This window comes from Oratosquilla oratoria, chromosome 23, assembly GCF_046742065.1.
Source record: "Oratosquilla oratoria isolate Oo_2021 chromosome 23, ASM4674206v1, whole genome shotgun sequence".
Taxonomy (NCBI): Eukaryota; Metazoa; Arthropoda; class Malacostraca; order Stomatopoda; family Squillidae; genus Oratosquilla; species Oratosquilla oratoria.
In genome coordinates this window covers 19,780,481-19,797,143 of record NC_134799.1, presented here as the reverse complement: position 1 = coordinate 19,797,143, position 16,663 = coordinate 19,780,481, and the positions used below count along the sequence as shown (strand labels likewise).

At 41.9% G+C, this 16,663-nt stretch overlaps 1 protein-coding gene across 1 annotated transcript in view; it reads right to left on the bottom strand.

Moving 5' to 3' along the window:
- Positions 1-16,663, bottom strand: part of CCT2 (chaperonin containing TCP1 subunit 2) — a 37,489-nt gene that overhangs the window by 3,228 nt on the left and 17,598 nt on the right. The window contains exons 4-8 of the mRNA XM_076206825.1: positions 15,786-15,986; positions 13,448-13,613; positions 12,041-12,269; positions 3,353-3,527; positions 2,743-2,920 (exon numbers count right to left, since the gene is read on the bottom strand). Coding sequence (XP_076062940.1) covers positions 2,743-2,920; positions 3,353-3,527; positions 12,041-12,269; positions 13,448-13,613; positions 15,786-15,986 — 949 coding nt within the window. The remainder of the gene's footprint in view (positions 1-2,742; positions 2,921-3,352; positions 3,528-12,040; positions 12,270-13,447; positions 13,614-15,785; positions 15,987-16,663) is intronic.

Below are 16,663 nucleotides of genomic sequence, written 5' to 3'. Positions count from 1 at the left end.
GAAGTAGGGCAGTGGAGGTGCCCTGTGTCTACTACAATGCCCTCACATAAACAATTAGACAGCAACACAAACTACCTTCTCTGAGTGACTCATGTTCCTGCTGGAAAGCTAATCCTGGCTACCTGAAGGACACTAATCTTCTGTACAAGACCAAGGGCAATGGTCAGACTGACTAGTGTAACCTCGTACTATTCTCTATGCCTTGTTTTGTATAGTTTGCAAAGTGTTTGTTTGTTTTCCTAATTGATAGAAACCAGGACATGGAAGCATAGTCAAGTGTCTTTTTCAAGAAATTTTGCTTTTGACTAATCTAATGTTTACTTATTTTTTTGTTCATATATACATATAGCAAAAGGTATTTTCCCCCTTATAAAGGAGATAGTCAGGCATGGCTTCTAACCAGGCAGTGGACAGGGATGGCTCTTCATCCATAAGGAGCTAAGACAAAAAGGAAAGTAGGTATTGGATGGATGTGGCTGGCCACTCCTGTACACCCATCCAAAACACCATACATATCATATACAAAAGCTGCCATAAGTACTGATGCCACACCCTTCCCAAATGAGGAACAAGGGAAAAATTGTATTGATGCAAGAAAAATGGTACAACAAAATATTATTGAACATTTACTCCTTCATTAGTACTTGGTGACATTTCCCTTCCATTTGATGACTTTCTTGTCTTCTAGGGATACTATCAGTGCAAATTATTATTGAACATTTACTCCTTCATTAGTACTTGGTGACATTTCCCTTCCATTTGATGACTTTCTTCAGTCTTCTAGGGATACTATCAGTGAGATTGTTAAGTTTTTCCACTGAGAACTCTGCCCAGATCATGTGCAGTGCTGCCTTTAACTTTGGGAGTGACAAGGTGACATACCTCTCCAGACCTTTGTCATCAAGCTCCAGAGATTCTCAATAGGGTTGAGGTCTGGAGAGTTGCCAGGCCAGTCTTCAAAGTACTTTACTTCACAATTTTTCAACCACTTTGTTGCACTTTTAGCTGTGTGGCATGGGGCACAGTCCTGCATAAAATAAATCAGCCTCACACTTATCAAGTGAGTTGGGAAGGTAGTCACACAACAACTCTAGTTAATTGGTTTGATTCACTTTCTCATTTTTAGGCAGCACTGCAAGGTGCCCCACACCATAGTATGTAAAACAACCCCATACCATTAGTGAGTCAGGGTGCTTCACAGAAGGGGTGATGTACTTTGATTGAGGAGGATCACTACCAGGCCAGCGGTACAAGTAACCAGGTTGGTTGATGGTCACAGTGAAGGTACTTTCATCACTCCAAAGCACCTTCCTCCACTGGTCAATGCTCCATTCACCATATCTCTTTGTAAAATTCACTTGCTTATACTTCTGTACTTTAGTAAGGAGGGGCTTCCTTCTCCCCTTAAAATGCAGCATGCCGATACCTTCATGCAGGCAGCGTTGCACTGTGCAGAGACACACCACCTAATAACCTAGGGTTTTCCTGCTGAATTTGTTTAGCAAATTTAAAAGGAGACTTGTCTATGTCATACTTAACATTTGAATTGCATGGTGTGAGTTTCCTGGGTCTGCCACAGTGCTGACATGGGGTAGGTAGTGACACCCCCCACCATCCTTGAAATGCTTCAACCAATGTTGCACTGAACGCACTGAAACTCCTGCATTTCCAGAGGTTTCCTTCATAGAATGCCCTGCCTCAACCTCTTCACTCCGGGGCACATCGCACGTCTGGCAGAAAGAGCTGCCCGACGTGCGATGTTGCGTCATAATAATCGCATTATAAAAAATAAAGTCAGTGCTCAATCGTTCGTTCTCTTTCACCTGTGTATTTTGATAACCATAGAAAATTGATGAAGCCAGTTTAGAGAGAATGGAAATTACGTAGGTATGACTACAATAAATATAATCAAGATGGTGACGTCGGCATCATCAAGTACCCACTTGCTCCTCATGCCGCCTACGTAGGCATCACCGTATGGAAGTGGTTAAACAAGGCCACTATAGCAGCAATCTTGTCATGTTCGATTTCATGTCCACTACCCATAGCCAGCAACACAGACACCAAAGCACTGAGAATTTATGGAAAATCGAAGGCAAAGTGTGGAGCTCCAGAAATGTAATTCTCCCCCTGTTGAATCTTAAAAAGCACCGAGCCTGGAAACACTGCATGTCCTGGTGGTAGCCAACCTTGGTCTAGCTGCCAGGCATATGAAAAAATATCTGACTCGCTCGGGATATTGAGGACAAGGGACTTCCAATTTGTGGCATAAGTGTTGACGTCAACATTATCGCGTCCATACCTATGGCGGCTATGGTGCACGAGCTTCATGATGAATATTCAGGACTTGTTAGGTGAAAAAATCAAACTATCTCCATCTTTGTGTAGTGCTGTGTAAGTTGTGCTGGGGTAGTGTGTATCTACTGCAACAGGAACATATTCAAGATTTCCCCCCATCCCCCAACTTGGCATAGCCCAAGTTGTGGCTTCTAACCTGACACCACCCAGTTTCACCATCCTGGAGTTAAATTTTACCACAAACCCACTCTTCACATTCAGTACCAACAGGAATGCTGAAAATGGCATACCTAATGAATTATAATTTAGTTCTGTAACCTACAATTGAGATTATGATATATGAACCAATGCAACATTAGTAATTCTAAAATACATATCTCTTGACCATAACACACATCTATTATTCTTTAACCATTAAAGAGAATTGAATAACATTAAGCTTACCTCCACCATAAACTGTTCTGGTTTCTTTGACAGTTTGTGTAAGAACACACAAAGCATCATGAAGTGAACGTTCAGCTTCATCAAGAATTTGCTGGGTGGCACCACGAAGTACAACAGTGCAGGCCTCCCCCAATGCCACTCCACTGAGACGAATCATTCGATCTTCACCAATGATGCACTGTCGGGATTAATTTAAATGTATGGCTATCAGTATCTCAAAGGTACTCATTCCCTGAATGCTGGACTATATGTATGAAGAGAAATACGAACAAAGGTTATCAAGACATGGTAGATGGGTGTGAACAAGAGGAAGAAAATAGGATGAAAAGGAGAGTGAGGCAAGGTAGGGGAACAGGGATGGAGAAATAAATGAGGAAAGGAGAGGAGAGGAAAGGAGGTAAAAAAAAAAAGGTGAGGGGAAGAGGATAGAAAAATTATGACAGGAAAGGAGGGGATGGGAAGAAAAGAAGGAAGAGGTATGGGAGGAGGAAAGGATGAGGAAAGTTAGGAAGAGTGGGTGAGTTGAAGAGCAGACACTGAAAAAAATGTCAGAGTGAGCAATGGGAATGAAAATAAGAATGGGAAATATCAACATTTATACAAAACTAACCTCCTCTATAAGATCACAATGTCCTAGTTTGACAAGATCTGGATTGTCAAAGGTGGACACAATCTCTCCACCAGTGACCAGAGCCAAGCGTTCAATGCCCTCAAATTCTGCATGCTCTATGGCCATCACTCCAGCATCCGCAAAAAGTTGTTCAGGATAATTGTAGATCAACTGTCTGCAAGAGAGAAATACAGGGGGTCAGATGTAATGCAGTAGAGATTAAAATTGACCAAAAGCACACTGTACACTCAGGGTAGCCTACCCAAATGTTCCTATAATATCCATAATGCAACTTTGATATAAATACATGTTAAAGCAGACAAAATGTAAATATACATACAAGTACATGCACCAAAGGCCCTTTCCCCACTTATGAGGAGTAATTTTCAAAGAACAGAATCACCCTCCACCCATCTAAAATACCATTCTCTGTCCCTCTCATCTTAGCTCCCCATGAAGGGCCTAATAGCTGAAACAGGTTTAGCCCCACCACCTCATTACACAGCAACGTTCTCATTCATTAAAATACAGAGAGTAGATAAGAAGAAATCTCTTCAGTCAATCTTTTCTTTATTCATTAAATCCCACTTTCCTTTCACACATCTTTTGCCCTTTACCTCCCTTGCTTGACAATCTTCTGGCATCCAATGCCTCTTCCATCCCCTCATACAATACAAATGAGAGGAATTTACCTAGTACCAAAATAGCTTTCTTAGCAACTTCTACACAAGGCTTTCTCACATATCTGTCTTACCACAAAAAATCTGATCCATGCAACCTCTACCTGTCTTAAACCTACACTGTTCCTCACTAATTACTCCCTCTGTTCCTCTCCCAATCCTCTCGATCAAGACCCTCCCATAAGCTCTCCCAAGTACACATAAAATGACACCTCTGAAACTATTACACTTGCACTTGTCCCCTTTTCCCTTGTAAAGTGGAACTATACAGATACTCCTCCAGTCCTCTGGCACTCTACCCTCTCTTAAACAAACATTAATTAACCTTACCAGCCAGTCCATCATCCCTGTACCTCCCCCCCCCCTTCTTTTTTTTTTAAGACATTCTGCATGACATCCATCCAACCCAGGTGCTTTACCTGCTCTCATCATCTTAACAACTGCCTTTACTTCACCTTTCCTTAATTCTCCTCACTCATCACTGTCATTTTCTTAGCACTTCCCACTGCAACTACCTTTCCCTCCCTAACCTCCTTCACATTTAGCAACTCCCTAAAGCACTCTGCCCATCTTCCTCTTACTGCCTTCTCTTCCATCTACATCTTTTACCTTTTCTTCTCTACTTGATTCACCTCCTCTTCCTCTCTTAATTTCCTTCCAAAACATCTTGTCACTTTCAAAAATTTTCTGTCATACTCTTACCTCATTTCACATTTGCTTTCCTCTTTGTAAGGGGGAAAAAAGGCTTTGGTATATGTGTGTATAGGTAAATTTTCTTTAATTTACAATATGTGCTGTAACAGAAGTTAGGGTGTTAAGATTAATTACCCTTGGAAAAAAGAAAAAGAGAGAGAGAGGAAAAAAAAAAAAAAAAAAAAAAAAAAAAAAAGACCTGGCCATATAATCAAAATGTCATACATGTAACCATCATAAAGTGGCACTGACCACCTCACTCTATAGTGTTCCACACTCACTATCCCTAAACAAAACAAAATTTCTTTGAGTGAAATGTGAGCTTGTTTGGTGACCAACATTTGTACCTAGGAACCATGGTTCTCCTGAAAGAAAAACCTGGGACAAAAGAATGATTTCACTGACTGAAGTTTTCTATTCCTAATGACAATAGCAACCACAAAGTAGCAACATAAGAGAGAGGGTGGAGGGGTGTGGAGTGTATTCAGGGATGGAATGGGTGGGAATGATTTTTATGCCTTTTCCTTTTTGGCTACCTCCCTTGTAAGGGGGAAAAAGCCTTGGTATATGTATGTATGTATGTATAGCCAAATCCAAGATATTTGGTAAACCATGGTCTACATTCATCTAAGACAGTGGTTCTTAAACTGGAGTGCAAAACACAAGAACTCTGAGGCTGATTTAGTTGGTCCATGCTGTATAAGCAGTGATATGAAACCCAAATGTGAATAAGGATACAATATAGCCAAACTGATTTTGTTGTTGCAAAAATTTATCGTGAGTATAACCAGTGATTTTCTTCTTATCATGGGCATAACCAATTTTTTTTTTTTCAAAGTTGTAGACCATATTTAACCACTTCAGTACAATGATGCCTACGTAGGTGTCATGAGGATGCCAGCATCAGCATCTTGATTATATACATACATATACCAAAGGCTTTTTCCCCCTTACAAGGCAGGTAGCCAAAAAACAAAGGCATAAAAACCATTCCCACCCCTTCCATCCCCAATACACTTCACTCCTCTCCACCCTCTCTCTCATCTTGGCACCTCCTGAATGACATGTCATCCCTGTATCTTGTCCACTGCCCTGGGTCAGAAGCAGTGTCCCAAGACACAACACATCCACAGCAAGGCCGCTTCATTAAATTGGCGACCCCCCCTCTCAGTCCCCTAATGCAGAAATGGAGAAGACAGGGAGAAATCCCTTCGGGCGGTGTCAAACCCTCCATCCCCCTACCCATTCCACTTCATGCATCACAACATCATCCATATACAACCATTTTCCATTCATCCCTGTTTTCTGTCCTCTCCTGTCCTTCCTCAACAGATATTCCCTCTTCCCCAAAGCCCATCACCCCATCCATCCATCTCATCCTAGGTTGCCCCCTCTTTCCCAAAGCCCCTTTCACCTCATCCATCCATCTCTTCCTAGGTCACCCCCTCATGTTCACTCCCTCCACATCTGCCTTCTATACCTCTTTTACTAGTCTTTCTTCACTCATTCTTTCCATGTGTCCAAACCATCCCAATACTCTTTTATTCACCCTATCTCCCAACTCCCTTACCAGGTCCTGGAGCCGCACCATCTATGTTGTGGGACCACCCCCCAACCCCAAGAGTTGGGGGCCAAACGGCGGCAACCAGCCCTGGCCACCGGCTCTACACAGGTGGCACCGATTCCCAAGAGGAGCTACGACTGCCTTGGGGAGTACCACAATCCCTTTTCTCAACATGCAATGTTATGTTTTTTCTGCACCGAGGGGTGATTTTCCGGCGATCACCCCTCTTCTTCTACTTTTAGCCGGAGATGTAGAGAGCAATCCTGGGCCCACCACAAAATACACATGCCCAACATGCTCTAAACCCATTACTTCGAGCAGACAGACAAAGGGCTCAGTTCAGTGCAATATGTGCAAAAACTGGGCCCACCTCACTTGTACAACACTTGCTGACACAAACACTTTGACATGTTTTACCTGCCCTCCAGTAACCCCACTCCCACCTCCCCAACCACAGCCAGCACCCTTACCCACTCCCAATTTCCCTTTGCCCTTATCCCCAATCAGTACTCGCCTTTCTTTGTCCCTAATCTCTCCTTTCCCCCCCCTCTAACCCAGATCCTATACCTTCCCCATTAACACCCCAACCTCAACCCCAAACAGCAACATACAACACATACAGAACACACAACATCAACATATTACAACACAACATTGACGGTATTAACACGAAAAAACATGAACTCGAATACTTTCTTAAACAACACAACATACACATTGCAATCATACAGAAACAAAACTAAGACACTCGCACAAAACACCATCCTTTCATAATTACACCACCATCAGACAAGACCGGACTGACGGTTATGGCGGTGGACTCATCACCCTGAACCACCACTCCATCTGTTTTGTGGACACAAGTGCCACAACCAAAATTCTCCTCCCTACCACAGATAACACAACAGAAATCCAATCCATTCGAATCCACACAGGCAACAAATCAACACTGACAATAGTTAACATGTACATTCCCTCCCAATCATCCCCCACAGTTCCAAACACCTTCAGGCCTCAATTTAGCCAACTAGCCTCAATCCCCAACCTGATCATAGGTGGTGACTTCAACGCCAAGTTGTCTGCCTGGTATGTCGACAACCCTGACACAGACAGAGGGCTTGATATACAGACTCAGTTTAACTCATTGACTACCATGAACAACACACATAACCATACACATATCCCACACCAAGCCCTATACACTCCCTCCTCTCCTGATATCACCTTCTGCTCCCCCTGCCTAACCCCAACAACATCATGGAGAGTTGTCGGAACCCTTGGTTCTAACCACCTTCCAATCATCACCACCACCAAAACAAGATGCACCCCAGCTGGCCACAGACACATATACACCAATTACAAGAGACCTAACTGGGAAGCTTTTACTGAAGAGACAGAACAACATTTTGAAACACTTAACAGTACATCAATCAAACATAAACAATGATGTGCACACTTTTAATACAATCATACAAAATGCAGACAAGAGATACATCCCTAGAGGCAACAGAAAATCACACAACCCCAACTTCACACCAGAAATCCAAGGCCTCATCAGACAACGAGACACACTTAAACACAATACCCCCACACCTATCCCTCAAAACATAGCAGACCAAATACAAACACTAAACACTGATTGCCGATAAAATACACGAACAAAAAACACAAAATTGGCAAAACTTTATCAATACACTTGATCACACTCAACAGCATTACACTATCCAACAGTAACACAACACGATCTCACGCAGCAATAATCACAACAACAGACAATCTACCTTCAAACAGACAACAAGCAAACACACTCATAAATCATTTTGCACAGACAAGCCATCTCACTTCTCACCCTGATGACCGACGCACTATTCGACATAAGAGACTTTCCCACAGACTCAGACTATACACCCTTCATAGACAGTCAGACAAAACACATAATACATAATCTCAAGCACTCATCTGCCTGTGGCCCTGATAACATAAGTAACATCCACCTAAAACACATTGGACCACAAACATTGCAAACTACAGCTATTCACACAACACTATACCCAACATCTGGAAGCATGGTAAAATAATCACCATTCCAAAACCGAACAAAGACCCAACAATCCCAACATTGCACCGCCCAATCACACTTCTCTGCACCCCCTCTAAAGTCATTGAACGCCTAATACTTAAACTTGTCACACCACATATTTCCCTTGCTGACTCACAATACGGTTTTAGGCCACTACACTCCACAAACACTCTTCTGATAAACCTCACACAGAGAATTTTAGATGGCATCAATTCAGATAGGCCCCACCACAGAACACTTCTTATAACATTAGATATTAGTAAAGCTTTTGATGCTATCCCCCGCCACAACCTAACAAATAAAATATATATCACAGACATGCACAATAACACCAAAAGATGGCTGGCCAGTTATCTGGCAGGTAGGAATGCTTATGTGTCATATAATGGCCAATCATCGCACATCAGAAACATTAAGAATGGAGTACCACAGGGCTCTGTTCTATCCCTCATGCTCTTTAATCTATACATGCATGACTTACCCACACCAGACACCTCAGAAATACAAACCTCTTCATACGCAGACGACATAACAATCACATGCACACATCATAACACAAAGCTGCAGAAATAATCCAGCCATACCTTGATACACTCAACACATGGTTCATCACAAACAGACTCAAAATAGCTCCAACCAAATCTACAGCAACACTTCTCACCAACTGGACAAAAGAACACAAATACATACCTCATCTCTACATCAACAACACTCTAATACCACACACAAACACACTGAAAATTCTTGGTGTAACATACGATACATCTATGTCTATCAAACAACACATCACAAACATAAAAAACAAATGCACACTTAGACTTAACGCACTTAAGTCAATCGCTGGAACAACATTTGGACAAAACAAAGAAACTAATACAACAATATACAAACAATGCATACGCTCAATGATGAATTATGCGAGTCCTGCATGGGCTCCTAATCTCAGTGAGACACACCACAACACCCTTCAAATCATACAAAACCAAGCCCTAAAAACAGTTACAGGCTGCACAAATACAACACCTATAGACCATTTACACCATGAAACAAAAGTCCTCAAAGTCAAGGACCACCTCGACATGAGAGGCACACAAACACTTGCCGCAGCCACCACAAACACATCACACCCACTACACAACACCCACACACACACCAAGAAACATTAAAACAACACCCAAAGACCTGTATCACACACAGATACTCTCTTCTCTTCCTCCACAACCACCAAATACCAGCCTCCGGAAACATATTCATAATCATATCACTCACCGCTCCATTAACCACTTCACTACGGGACTTAAATCTCAAACAGGATTAGAAATGGAGAGAGTGAGTGGTTTGAGGTAAAGGTGGGACTTCATCAAGGATGTGTTATGTCTCCCTGGCTGTTCAACTTATACATAGATGGGGTGGTGCGAGCGGTAAATGCAAGGGTGGTGGGTCAGGGATTGCAGATGGTTAAAGAAAATGGAAAAAAGTGGAAGGTGCGCCAGCTGTTTTTTGTGGACAACACTGTGCTTGTAGCAGGATCAGAGAGAGGATTGAGGAAGTTAGTGACATAGGTTGGGAGCGTGTGTGAAGGAAGAAAGTTGAAGATAAATGTGGGTGAAAGTGGCAGCAGACTGGAAGTGAGCATTAAGGGAGAGCAACTGGAGGAAGTGGATAGTTTTAGATACTTGAGTGAGAATGTTGCAGGATAGGGAGGAGTGGAGTTAGAATGTAGATTGAGAGAAGTGAGTAAATGCCTTGGTGGATTAAATAATAGTAATGAGAAATAGACATTTGGGAATGGTTGCTAAAAAGAGATTGTATGAAGGAGTGATTGTGCCAACAGCACTGTATGGGACAGAAACATGGAACATAAGAGAGGAAGACAGAAGGATTTTGAAAGTGTTTGTACCTCTCATATGACTCCCTCATCCTATTTTGTAACTAATCTGTGAAAGCTCGTCTTCTCTTCTACAACCTTCTTTGTTTCCTCATCCCACCACTTACTACCCTTCCTTCTGTTTCCTCTTGTTCTTGTTCCACACATCATCTTTGCACACTTTGTGACTCCCTCCTTGAACCATTCCCATTCCTCCTCCACTCCTAGTTCTAATCTATCCTTCACTCCCTCCCACTCCTCTCTCAGCTTCTTCTTAGGCTCGACTTTCTTCCGAAACACTATATTTGCTATCATCAACTCTCTAGACACATCTCCACCATCAACTCTCCACTATGATTCTTTCCTGGAACTCCACATTTCCCAACCACTCTGTCAATTGGTTCATTTCCTACCCTAGCACTAAGGTCTCCCAATACTACTACATTGACATTCCTCCCTAGTCCCACTATGCACTCGTTTAAATCTATCCAAAGCCTCTCTTTCCTCTACACTCTACTCACCACCAGGCCCATATGCACTTACAAAAGCCCTCATCTCCTTTCCCAGTTTCACCTTCATCCACATTAACCTTGAAGAAACCTTCCACTCCAAGTTTACCTATCTCTTCACTTACTAGTATAGCCACCCCTCTCTCCCTTGCTCTCTCTTCATTCCTGAGAACTTCCGAACTACACTACCAAACTCACACTCACCCTTCCCTCTCAACTTGATTTCACTCAAAGCCAATACATCCATCTTTCTTCTCACAAACATACTACCTATCTCTTCCCTTTCACCTGTACCACATCCATGCACATTAAAAGACCCAAACTTTAGGATGCTGGTTGGAAAACTCCTAGACCCTCTTATGCCTTTACCTTTCTTAGGAATGTCCCCTGTGGGGCTACAGGGAGAAGGATGCCTGGTCCCAATCCCCATCCCGTTTTTCTCGCCTCTTATGATCCAAGTGGGAATACTTGGTGGCAGCATCTCCCACCCCCCCACCATAAATGTCTAGAAATAGACATTTGATTATATATATATTTTTTTGTATTTGTACACGAGTTACCCCCAGATTCTAAGAACTGGTTTGATCACATTTTGTGTGTTTATTATTACTCAAGTAAAAGAGAACGAGTAATACAGCAGTGAATTTATATTTTAAAATGCGAGTAGTGTGATGAGTTGTAAGTATGGCAGCCAATGCTGCGAGTAAGAATTTGACTCGTACTTAAGCGGTTAAGTCCCATTTTATCACCAAACTTTCCTGTTTTATCACAAAATTTTTAACTAAAAATAAATCACAGAATAGTTTAGGAATAAGACATTTCAGCAAGAGGTTGCAAGCACTGGAAAAGTTTCAGAAATGCTGATTTAGGGTTTGTGAATACTTGCTTCATAAGAGCAATAACTATTAAACTATGCAAGTCTTTCTAAACTGAATAACACTTTGATAGGAACTAAAAATACATATATAAAGCAGCCACAGCTGTCTACAATTGATCCAGTGTAGGCACTAATCTACAAGCAAAAAGAGGTTCCCCTCAAATGATAGTTTGCTAGTGTGCAGATAAGCCTTTTCCTAGAGCAGTCTTTGCCACTACCTCTGGTTTACAATATAAATTCTAGAATCAAAAGAACTACATCTATATACCAAAGGCTTTGTCACCCTCATAAAGGAGGCAGCTAGCCAAGGCATGCACCCATCCCCACCCATCCATCAACAAAAGGACTGTCCTATGGTTTCTCAATATATTCTGAAAACATTAGCAGCCTTTGTCTGGCATAATCATGTACAGCTTACCTGTTGATAAACACGTTAATATTGTGATTCAAGATCTTCTGTACCTTGGTCTTCATCTTCTCTTTCTCAGCTAATTCTAATTCTGCAACCTTTGCAGTTGATTCAACAGATATCTTGGAACCAAATACTTTAATTTTGTCTGTGTCCATGGGCGTGTTGGCAACCAATATCTTGGCATTTTCAATACGTCGAGGCTGGTGAACACCAATCTTTTTGTCCAAAATAAAACCTACAAAGAGAGTAAAAAATAAGTAAATTATATACATATTTATAAAAAAAAAAAAAAAAAAATACATACATATACCAAGGGTTTTTCCCCCTTACAAGGGATGTAGCCAAAAAGGAAAAGGCATAAAATCACTCCCACCCATTCCATCCCTGAAAACACTCCACACCCCTCCACCCTCCCTCTTATCTTAGCACCTCCAGGATTACGGGCTATCCCTGCACCTTGTCCACTGCCCTGGGTCAGAAGCAGTGTCGCCAGACACAGCACATTCACAGCAAGGCTGCTTCACTAAATCGGCGACCCCCCCTCTCCGTCCCCCCATGCATAAACGGAGAAGACGGGGAGAAATCCCTTCGGGCTGCATCACATCATCATCCATATACAACCATTCTCCATTCACCCCTGTCTTCTGTCCTCTCCCGTCCTTCCTCAACAGACATTCCCCTCTTCCCCAAAGCCCTCTTCATCCCATCCATCCATCTCATCCTAGGACGTCCCCTCATGTTCACTCCCTCCACATCTGCCTTCCATACCTCTTTTACTAGTCTTTCTTCACTCATTCTTTCCATGTGTCCAAAAAATATTGTGCTGTCATTTGAATGTGTGAGTACAAGACTATGCCAGATCCTACGTGTGCAAGGCCACCATGTAAAAGTTTACATTTATGTAAGTAAAATAAACATGTGAAAATGCAATGTATGGTTATTGAGGTCATACATGTTCTGATGGGTGAACTAGCACGTACATATAATTAATCAGTGCCTACTATTTCTCACTTTCACCTATTACCAATGCTGATAAAGGGCAACGAAAGTGGCTTTTCACAACTGAAGAGATGATGGACACACATACAGACAGGCACATGCACATATGGGGGTCTAGATAGATTGATAGGAGGGTTGGGGGCAAGTGAACGAAAAATCAGCTCTGGCTCTCAGGCCCTGCTCTGGAAGAGCTTGTTTCCCTGCATTGTCTTTGACCCAAGCAGTCTGGGAATAGGGACCATTCATCCATAAAATGCTCTGGTGGGAGAATCGTAAATGTTAATGTGTATGAGTGCATGTGTGCTTTGACAGTGTTAACATGTACGAGTGTATGGGTGCACTGACTGCCACCCCGAAAAGAGCCAGTGTTATAAACATAATACATTCAACAAAGAAATACTATGAATGCCTCACCTTCATCGAGGAACGAGTCCTTAAGAGTTCCACCTTGCTTCTTAATGATTTGCACGGCATCAAGATTTCCTGATCCCTTCAGCCGTAAAACTGCATCAACAGCTAAGTTGGCAAAGAATTCTTTGTGCTGATTCAAAATCTTTGAACTTAGGGTGGTTTTTGCAATCTGTTGGGAAAAGGATAAGTTACAACAAGACCTTTTTCATTCAACAATAGGCTATTTTTCCATATAAGAGTACCTAAGATTTCTACACTCAGTTTTACTACAAAAAGAAAAGCTGTAATGGGAAAAATATATATCCAGCACATATGGTACAATTGTTGTATTGCCTACTGAACTGAATTAAGTAGGCAGTGTATAGTAAATAACATTGGAAAAACGGAGAAGTCAAAGATGGCCACAATACACTGATCCACCTCCACTGCATTTTTTTTTGCCTATTTCACTTCTGCAAGGAGGTGCTACCCTAATATGTTTGATCTTCAAAAGTAAATTTATACAGAGTTATGTGGTAAAGATCACTTCTCAATCTCCATGTATGGGGTACTGAATCTATAATCTATGCAGTTAATATATAATTTAAGATGAGTGATGAAGTGTGCAAATATGGGATATGGAACATGGAGTATGGGGGTAGCGGTGGTGGGATGATGAAATGAAGAAGGTGAAGTAATAGAAGAGAAGCGAGCATTCTTGAACTGGTTGAGGGGGGGGGAGGGAGGGAGGGAGGGAGGGAGGGAGGGGGGGGGGAGGAGGGAGGGAGGGAGGGAGGGAGGGAGGGGGGGGGGGAGGGAGGGAGGGAGGGAGGGAGGGAGGGAGGGAGAGAGAGAGAGAGACACACACACACACACACACACACCCCCCCTTGGTATAGAGAGATCTAGTTTTTATTTGTCAGGTCATCAGCATATGAAAGAACATTGGGATTTAGGTCTGGTCATCCCTGGGCAGTGCGCATGGGAAAGGGATGACCCTTCATTCACAAAGAGCCGTGACAAAAGGGAAATGATTGATGGGTGAGAATGGGTGCATGCCCTGGGTGGCTACTTTATGTGAGGATGGAGGCCTTTTAGTGTGGTAGATGGGAGTTTGTGATAGAATGGAGTTTATGATACCAGTTTAACAGATAATTTTTATTAAAAGAAAAAAAAAAAAAAAAATTATATATATATATATATATAAATAAATAATGGAAGGATGTAGAGGAGGATGTGTTTTCTGGCAGTTTAATTTGTTTCAGAATAGGGTTTATGAGTACTCTGTTCTAGATTGCTGGGCAGCCATTATGCAACCAGTATCAGGGCTTTAATTACTATAGTTCCCACATTTCAGATGTAAGTTTGATATTTTGTTTGGGCCTTCAGGGTATTTTTCAGGAAGATTAGTTTCTGATCTAAGCTTTACTAAGTTTATACATCATGGTTATTTATCTCCTTTCAGCTAAGAGAGGGTGAGTAGGGAGTGGTTATGTGTGAATGATATTTTGACACATTCAAAAGGGATTCTCCCTGTATTCTCTATTTTCTGCATGAGGGGACAGAGGGAGGAAGTCACAGATTAGGTGAAGCAGCCTTGCTGCATTGCTTCTGACCCAGGGCTGTGGGTGGGAGATAGCGATGACCTTTCATCCATGAAGTGCCAGGATGAGAGAGAAGAAAGGGTGGAGCAGGGGAAAGGGTATGTGGCTTTTGAGGATGCCTGCATCTGCGTCTTGATTATATAATTTTTTTTTGTAGTTGTACATGTGTTACCCCCAAATTCTGTGAACTGGTTTGATCATGTTTTCTGTGTTTATTACTTGGGAGTAAAAAAAAGAGTGAGTAATAGAGCACCAACTTTATATTTTATAATGCAAATTACATTTGGCAGTTAGTGCTGTGTGTGTGTGTGTGTGTGTGTGTGTGTGTGTGTGTGTGTGTGTGTGTGTGTGTGTGTGTGTGAGAGAGAGAGAGAGGGAGAGAGAAAAAAAAAGAATGACAACAACCTTTGTATACATATATAGTTATACATCTAAATCACAGGCACCTTATTAAATCATGGGTGGTACAATATTTTCTACATGAAGGGATGGGGTAGGGGAGGGGGGTCGCTATGTGTAAGTAGGCTGGAGACAGATGACCCTTCATCCATGAGGAGCTTTGATAAGAGGGAAACAAGGGTGGTGGTGGACAGGAGTGGATGAGTGCCTTGATGGGTTACCTCCTTTATAAGGGGAATGAGGCTGATAGACATGCACCTGACCTACTGTCTACTAAATCTATGGGATGACACTTCTGGGATCACTAAGTCTTCCCAATCAAAGCCTACAGGAAATCTAGTCAATCTTTGAAAACTCACCTTTAAAAGATCCTCCCTGAATTTGTCAGGATCAGATGAATTGTCCTCCGCTACCTCGGTAAGGGCTTCCCTTGCTACATCCGTTGCTCTGCGGTACCCTGCCACAATAGTCTGAGGGTGCAACCTCATTGAAATCAGCTTCTCTGCTTCACGGAGTAATTCAGAGGCCAACACCACAACTGAAGTAGTACCATCTCCAACCTGCAACAATGAATTCAAATATGCAAGATGCTACAAGATTCCTTCAAAAGGGACCCAGAAACAAGCTAAAAAAAATTGGGAAGCAATGGTCGATGGAAAGGAAAACAACTTTGGGACTGCAGGAGTGAATGTATAATTCCAATATACACATATCAAAGGTTTTTCCCCTTTCAAGGTAGGTAGCCAAAAAACAACGGTTAATATCCACTCCCACCCATTTCATCCCCATATACTCCACACCCATTCAAGGGGGATAAAGCCTTTGGTATATGTTTGTATGTACATACATACATACATATATATGTATGTATATGTATATACTATTTCTTCAATTCACATGAACATAATATTAGCAAGTGCACCTACAGCATTTTCTATGTCCACTAATGACATGTATGCCTTATATTTCTATTTCTGCATGCATGAACAAAACCTTACTTATGTTCAAACAAAAATTAACTCAAACTCAGTTATAATGAATGCAATAGTCACTATATGCTTGATCAATAATAATGAAACAAAGTACTACCCTCCATGCATGCCAGCTGGTTCCATGTGCAAGTTCTGTGCAGCCACAGTTCCTTAAAGATCTAGGAAATGGATGACTGATGAACATTATAGCAAGTAATCCCTTCCAAAATGTGCTGAGAAACAAAGTTCTCTCAACAGCTCTGCTA